The following is a 7,960-nucleotide window of genomic DNA, read 5'->3' on the forward strand; positions in this document are numbered from 1 at the left end:
AGATAGCGTATTCAATTTGAGTTTCTGATGCAGCATTCATCCTGATTCTTTCCGAACCAGCTTGGACTTCCGTTACATAACAGCCAATCACGGGCAGAAACCAGAAGCTCATCCGGAAAGAAAATCTACGCAGTACGCAGACATTCAGGATTCGAGTAAGCACTTTACAGAATCAGAAAGTTACCCTGAACTGTATATAGTCTTCTCTCTTTTGCTAGAGAATACAGATGCACCATTACATTCAGACGCCGTATCAACAAGCATTATCAAAGTAGAAGAATGGCAGGGCAAACAGATGGAGATGTTTACATGTATGATTCTCCTGTCAAATTTATTCACTAATTCAAGAACTGTTCATACATTCATTAGTCACTCCAGCTACCGAAAGTGGAGGACCAAAACCCTAAATATCAATCATCCTGATAGTACCCACAAGTAAAATTTACACACACCAAACCGAAAACCACACCACCTTCTATCACCATCCTAATACACACACCAAACTCTAAGAAACATCCCAAATAATTAGGAAAAAAAAAAGTCGTGTACCTCAAGCGTGTTGCCCTTGTTAAGTTTCGGAAACTTGTCGCGTCAGATTTTCAGTGAGATGCTATACCTTCCTATAGTGCCTGTGTTACATAAACTGATGTTACCATTAACCCCGTGTTAGTTTAGGCTCCATATTACCAAATTTCGAAGTCAATGTCAACACTGAACAGGCCAAGCTCGGGTTCCACTCGGTACTGCAGCATATCTTCCCTTGGAAGTCTAAGACTACACTTCTGCCATTGAGACTTGCAATAGTCTTATGATTCGACGATTACCTCTTCCTCTAGGCTCCCTAGGAAACAGTCGGAAATGGTATCTTCCACTAACTCGTCGAGAATGGCCTCTTGAATCTGAATCCCGATATTTTCACAGTCAAGCCGTGAATCACCCCATACAACAGGATTCGCAAAGTCTTTACCAATAATTTGGTCTAATGTCCTTGTAGGTCCCTCAAACGCCAAGTACCAACTAACTACTTTCCAAACCTCGTCAAAGATGGGTTTTCCCTTTGGACTTAGCTGAGCAAATGGTATTGCAAGTGATAGCATGCAACCACAATTCAACCAACAAAGCTCTATAACAACTTCATTGATTATCTCGAACAGGAGATTGAAGTCACACGGAAGGTTATCAGGGAGAAAGTCAACTTCATCAATCAACGATGGGTTTATAAAGTGGTCTGAGAAAATAGACCTCGTAAGAAGCTCATCCCAGCTTAATCCCGACATTTGAACAACATCTCTCACGAATTCAAGCGTATACTTGTCAAAATCAACACTAGATATACTGCTAGGAACTCTTCCAATAGGCGCTGAAATTTTTTCTTCAAATTTTATTTGTCTTGGCCGAATAGGCTCAGTAGCTGCAATTTTTTTGAGGGTAAAGTAGACAATGAGTGAACACATATTTAATGAAAATTAACAGAGCTGTAGTAAGATAATACTCAGGAGTCATGATGTAATCTTACCAGTGAAGTTTTTAATGCCAGGAGGGCTGATGTCATCTTCGTTGAATAACGGCTCAAGCACAGATATGGGACTAGGTCTGCTTGTTGCATCGCTTATGGCGTCTAGGTCATCTATCTTCCCACTGAAAGAACAATTAAGTGTCGATGAATCTGGACATGATGAATGTTCGTACTCCTCGCTTGTGTACTGCAATACAAAAACAATGTCTAAAAATGTCAACCATTGTGGTACCCGTCACGGATTCATATTTCAACAAGTAACCCTGTCTTTCATTTTGTCTAGAACATGTTTTTGTGCTATATTTTATCAGCAAAGCGTAAAAAAGATGATGTTTCCAGATTATGCTGCAGTACAGACTACAGCGACAAGGTGCACTCTGAAAACAAGGATTCACCTGGTGAGTGTTCTCCTCAGAACATACACAACAATCAACATGCTCAGTCTTGATAATGTCATGCACGGAACATGATTCAACTGAAACTTCCAGCAAGTTGCTCTCTTTTTGAGATGCAACATCCAATACTCTCGTGATATCTGAAACAAATAAGAAATTTGAGATTTGATATAAAGTTTCCTAACAGTGGAAAAGCATCACTATGAAGTATGAGCATCTTAAAAACAAAAAAAATACCTTCGGGACAAGGAAGCTCAGATTTATGAATAGGTATATCAACATCACTTTGGCGCCGAAGACTATCAGTACAAGATTCCATTGTCGGGATCTCTTCTTCAAAAACAGGTTTGTCAGAAGGTACGCATGGCTCATTTTCGGGCTCCTGCTTCAACTGGTTTGGATGGGCATCATTAATTTGTTGCATATCGGAAGATGATTTCTCATCGACACATGGTCTAGGACTGCAGATGGTAGGAGAATTATAACCCGCATATGACAGAATTCCCCCAAGGGACTTGGGTACCTTTCTGCCATGAGTGTCTACTACATCCACATCATTGTTCCCGACTATCTCAGCAAGATGCCTTTTAGCCTCAATATAGATGTTAGACACCCTTTGCTCGGGAGTAAGTCCCTGCTCATGCTCCATCTGTATTTTACTGTCTTTCACCTTCCCCGTCTTGTCCATGTTCCTAAAGCTAACTGAAGATCTTGGAATTCTTTCAATAAAGAAATGATCTCTGCTTGGTGAAGCCATTGCAATAGGTTCTCCACCAACTTTAGTGTCTCGATTTCCTAGATTGGATTGCATCTCCGAAGGCTGATGCGACATCGCACGCTGCTCTTTTCTCATAACATGCTTTAACTTTCTCATAAACTCGGCAAATGTAAATGGAAAAGAAGGCTTTTGAATTTCATCTTTTTCTTTGACGGTTTTTGGAGATTCTGGCAATGAACTACGGTTGCTGGCCATGTCTAAATTTTTTGTGCTAGGTGTCCCTGGTTTGAGAAGAACAATTCTACTTAAATCTACAGGTGTAGTATCACTTTTTCTTGACGAATTTCTCTCCGAACCCTTAAAATTTCTCCAGAAAAAGTTGGGTTGTTTTGCAGTGCCAATATCTTGGTCTAACAAGTCAGACCCGGTTAGAACTTTAAATTTACCTTCCTCGACATGAATATCCTGCAAATTTTGCAAGTGTTTTACCAACTGCGAGTTTGGATCCTGAAGTAGTTTCAAAAACACTTCTTTGTTAGAGTTAAGCATCTGAAGTGCATCCGTCAGTTCTTTTGACGGTTGAACTTTCCTTTCATTAGTGCCGGTTCTGCCGTTAGTGAAATGCTTTACTAACACCTTTGCTGCCTCTGCCAATTGTTTTTCCACCACAGGAGAATCTCCAACCTGCTTGACAGAAATTTCTCTATCTTTCTGCTGTATTTGGCTGCAGAGTTCTTCGACTACTTCGTTTAAATCAACACTACTACAAGACTTGTGTTTTCTGTGGATAGGTCTTTCAATTTCAACCAAGTCCCCAGCTACAACAAACCCATCGGCTTCTAGATCAAGCGACATCTTGCTTCTTGTCCATCTGCGGTTCTTTTTTATAGGGCGCTTATCATCTACGACATTTAGTTTCTCGCATTCACTAGAAATTGTCCCTTCTTGTTCTTTATCCTGCTCACCACACATCTCTTCCATCATTAACTCTTTCACACTCATCTTACTAGTGTCAATGGGGGATGTTTCATTTTGCACGGTTTCCTGAAAAGAGAATTCAAATCATAAGCCTAACCAGCACCACTAGCACGGGTAGCACCTTAGACCAGACAATGAAAAGAATAACGGTAGACAGCAACAACAACCGACACACAAAGACTACTTCCAGATGACCCATGATGAAAAATGTGTCGAGAATTGCATTTTCACAAGAACAGAAAAAAGACGCAGCCAATTTAGTGAACCAAAAAGAAAAAAATGAGTTACAGATGGAAAAAAAAAAAAACAGCACATGATGCTGACTCCGTGATTAAGCAGGCTCAAACAAGGAACCATGCAGCAGTTACTGACTCTGGCCGTACTGGCTGCATCATACTTTTGTACATTATAAAATTGCTAACAGCCATCTCCTGAACCTCAACCTTTCCCAGAAATTAGCAAAATTATTATTTACCGGACACTTCAAAAGAAACCTAGATTGTAAATTGCAGCTAATAAAATAGGCAAGCGAAGATGCAATTTTTTAATAAAGCATGACATGAGAAGGCAGATCCATATAGTCCACTCTGCATAACATCTCATATTCTCATGTAATGAAAGTAACATCTTCGTCTCAAAGAGAACAAAATTCATCAGAAATGTAACAGGAAAAAGAGACAAGGCAAAAAAAGCTTACTTTGCTTTCATTACAGACATGACAAGAATCACTCAACGATTCTAGCTCAATGTTAGCCAACACAGCTCCTGAAACGTAAACGTAAACAGCCATGAAACACTCATTCATGAGAATAAAGGCCAGCTTAAATCATATAAAAATCATACAAACATGACTAAATCCAAAACAAAATGATCCATTCAAATGCAGTTCCCAAACTTGTTTCCCTGTCATAGCTAACGGATTTAGATAGCGAATTGCATAGATCTCACAGATGACAAGGTAGAACTTAGATTCCACAAAAAAGAACTTCTAACAACCTGAATTTGTTTGTACATTTACAAAACATAACTGTACTATATAATTTCCAAACGGAAAAATTTAGAACACGTCATTCGTGCTAATTAATTATAACTAACAGAACTAAACATAAGCAGATAGATATCTTACCATCTAAACGCTTACTCCCACGCTTCCGATCTAGAAGCAGTTTCTGAGAAGAGCGAACATGACGAAAATCAAAGATGTTCATCAAACTCCACATACATCCTGCCTGATCTTTATCATGTCGGCCAACTCGCTTTTTTGATTTCTTTGCCATTGTTGACCAACTAATATATCATGTAGAGTATATCTTCAAAGCCCAAACCTTCAATCAATAAAGATAAAACTATCAAAACAAATCTTCAGGAAAAATTTAAGAAAAGTAGACTTGAAATTACTTTGTAGACTAATTGGATACTGCATGTATAGCACAGAAGGCAATGACTCAAAATTTTGACAATGTTTTTGAAAAAAATCAAGAAATGATACCTCATTGCAAACAAAATCAGTAAAAAATATCAGCAGATCGATGAAATCAACAACAAAAGTAAATTGAGGCAGACGATTTCGACTTGAAGATGTTAATATTCACTAAGAGCATGTCCTTCAAGCATATCACTTGAAACATCACATGCATCTTAAGTTCTTCATTTGAGGAGCAAAACAAAGTAATTACCACTGTAGAATTTCAGTGAATTAAAGTAAAAGCACAAATTAATTTTATATCAGCAACAACAACCACATCAGAGTCTTAAATCAAATACTTTGGAGTCGGCCGACATGAATCATCCTTTGAAACCGTCACAAAAAAAGAAAATCTATGCTCTTAGATCAAAACAGAAAACACCCAAAAAAGACAAAAAAAAAACTTACCTGCCCCCCTCACCTTCCCACTATGAGTAATACACACACAATGGAACCAAAATATCTGATTTGATTCAGGAATTAAGAACAATAAAAATTAAAACACAGCCAGATATACAGGAAGTAACATTACCTAATTAATTTCCAAATATCTCTGAATTTTAATGATTATAAAATTCCACCATTAATGTAATCACAAAACCTCTTCCAAGAGCTAGCTGTTCTTTAATCTTTATTGCCTGGATGCTAAGGAATCACAACTTCCACCTTCACCCTTGTGTACTTTCATACTCCAAAAAAAAAAAACGATGCCAAACCCTATAATTGGGCAATCTGATCTTCACTTACACAAAAAGATTTCAGCTTTCTTGCAATATTATTCACTCCAAACTTTCCCAATTACTGCCTTGATGGTCCTACCCGACTCGAATCCAGACTACCCAATTCTTTCAATTTCCACTTTATATCTTCAACCCCACCAAGAAAAAAGACACATTCAACCAAAATAATAAAAAATTGGGGAAAAAAACTCCCAAAATTAAATCTTGCTTAATAATTCTACCAAACCAAATCAATCAATATTTAGGATTAAACATCCAAATCCCAACAAAATTGATCAATTATAATCTACAAATAAAGGGAATTCCTCAAAATTCCAACATTTATTTCCACAATTATAAACAAATCACTACCACCACCTTTCAAACAAAAAAGGAATTCCAGACTGTAATCATTGCTGTAAGAATTTCTGCAAATAACTTTCACTTTATTCTTAAACTAAACAGACCATAAAGAGGTCACAATCCCAAATAATAGTGTGAAGGGTTTTATTATTTTTTGCAATGTTGCAAAATCCCATGTGGATAGCTACCATTAAAGTCTGATTATAGTGGAAAAAACAGATGAGAGAGGTATAAATTTGATGGGAAAAAATGAAGAAAGGTGAAAACTTGACAAATGTTTGGCATAGCTGGTTATATGTTTTGTTAACATATGGGTCCCTCCACTTAAAAATCTAATCAAATCAGAAGAGAAGTGATGTGGAAGTTTTAGACGATATCAGAGCCTTAATCCCAAAATAATACGAGTAACTAAAATACCGTTTAAAATCCGTCATTGACCCGTTACACGACAAAAGATATATGTAATCTAATCAGCAAAAAAGCGGAATTTTTCTCGACATCAAAGCCTTACTCTCGAAATAGCTTAATATGACGGGTATGAAACACTCTTTGAAACCGTCACGGCCTGTTACACAACAGAAGGTAAATGTAATCACATTAGCAAAAAAGTGGAATTTTCCGCAACCATCAGGGTCTTAATCTCAAAATAACTTAATATCGACCATGATAGCAATACAAACGCAATATTATTTATTAACGGATATGAATCATCTTTTAAAATCGTCAATGACCAACCTAAAAAAAATCACTTCTTTTTTACTTGGGATGTGAAATTACAGTGAACCCACCATGAATCATCATCAAAGTTACAAACTTTATGATTATTTTTATGTTTTTTTAATGTTTTTATTACCTCTGTAAAAAGACAAGACACACAGAAATTTTGCAGGGAAAAAACACAGAGGTTGTTTTTCGCTTCATTGAGGGGAATTTTGGTAGATTGCGATGATTTCAAGGAATTTTGTTTGTTGAAACTTGAAAGGGTGAAAAAGATAGAGATAGAGAGAGAAAGTGTGGGGTTAATTTACTTTTTTGACTTTTTCGTCCAGTAAAGATGACAGATTTGACAGCAAAGTATGCAGGGGTATGAGGTGTAATTATGTTGGATTTGTGAGGGTAATGAAAGGATCTTTGATGGATGTATGTGTATCGTGTATGAGTTGGTGATCTACTAATGTTGATTGTTGATCGTGTGAGGTATATTTTGATTGGATTGAGGTTTTCTCAATTTTTGACATGTTTTTGTTATCACAAATTCTCAATTGTAATATATAAAAAGATAAAATTAAGTAGCAAAAGGTGTGTTTCATACTCTCATCTACACCAATTGGGTATTATTTAATTCGTTTTGTCTTAAGATAGGCTTAAGGAAGACCTATTGCTTTGTTGTTGGGTTTGTGTTTGTGTTCATTATTAGTTCAGTTAGTTGATTTTTAGTTTAGTTAAGTTCAATTTATTTTGATCGAATATCTAAAAAATTGTTTTATTTCATTTTTATTTTTATTAGTTTAATTTAGAAAGTTTCAATTTAAAAAACGAGGGCAGGCAACACAAATGCACAACTGACATAGTTTAGGCTCAGTTGTTTTGGGCTGAATGAAACTGAACTGAAATGAATTGAGCTAAAGTGAACTGAAATGAGATAAAGTAAGCTGAACTGATTGAAATTTAACAGGGGTGAATAGAGCTAAAATAAATTGAGATGAACTGAGTTGAGCTGAAGTGGGTTGAATGAGTGCTAAAACTAAGCCGGAAAATACATGACCTTAAGTTTCAATCAAAGCCAAAACATTTAAAAGTAAGGGT

At 36.6% G+C, this 7,960-nt stretch overlaps 1 protein-coding gene across 1 annotated transcript; it reads right to left on the minus strand.

The window, feature by feature from the left end:
* Positions 1 to 304: 304 nt before the first annotated feature.
* Positions 305 to 7,364, minus strand: LOC141586093 (uncharacterized). The gene is made up of 7 exons (XM_074407217.1): positions 5,605 to 7,364; positions 4,734 to 4,932; positions 4,305 to 4,372; positions 2,149 to 3,673; positions 1,912 to 2,051; positions 1,517 to 1,703; positions 305 to 1,411 (listed from the first exon to the last, which is right to left on the minus strand). The coding sequence occupies exons 2-7, from the start codon at positions 4,882 to 4,884 to the stop codon at positions 807 to 809; spliced, it is 2,676 nt and encodes an 891-aa protein (XP_074263318.1). The 5' UTR covers positions 4,885 to 4,932; positions 5,605 to 7,364; the 3' UTR covers positions 305 to 806.
* Between the last annotated feature and the right edge of the window lie 596 nt (positions 7,365 to 7,960).

Source organism: Silene latifolia, chromosome 6 (assembly GCF_048544455.1).
Source record: "Silene latifolia isolate original U9 population chromosome 6, ASM4854445v1, whole genome shotgun sequence".
NCBI lineage: Eukaryota > Viridiplantae > Streptophyta > Magnoliopsida > Caryophyllales > Caryophyllaceae > Silene > Silene latifolia.

Bases quoted from the DNA above. Each gene is read 5' to 3' on its own strand.
- LOC141586093 (XM_074407217.1), bottom strand. From the start codon at position 4,884: ATGGCAAAGAAATCAAAAAAGCGAGTTGGCCGACATGATAAAGATCAG. The intron at 3,674-4,304 runs GTAAGCTTTTTT...TTCTCTTTTCAG, and splicing joins ATGTCTGTAATGAAAGCAAA to GAAACCGTGCAAAATGAAAC. The intron at 1,704-1,911 runs GTGAATCCTTGT...TTTGTATTGCAG, and splicing joins CTGAGGAGAACACTCACCAG to TACACAAGCGAGGAGTACGA.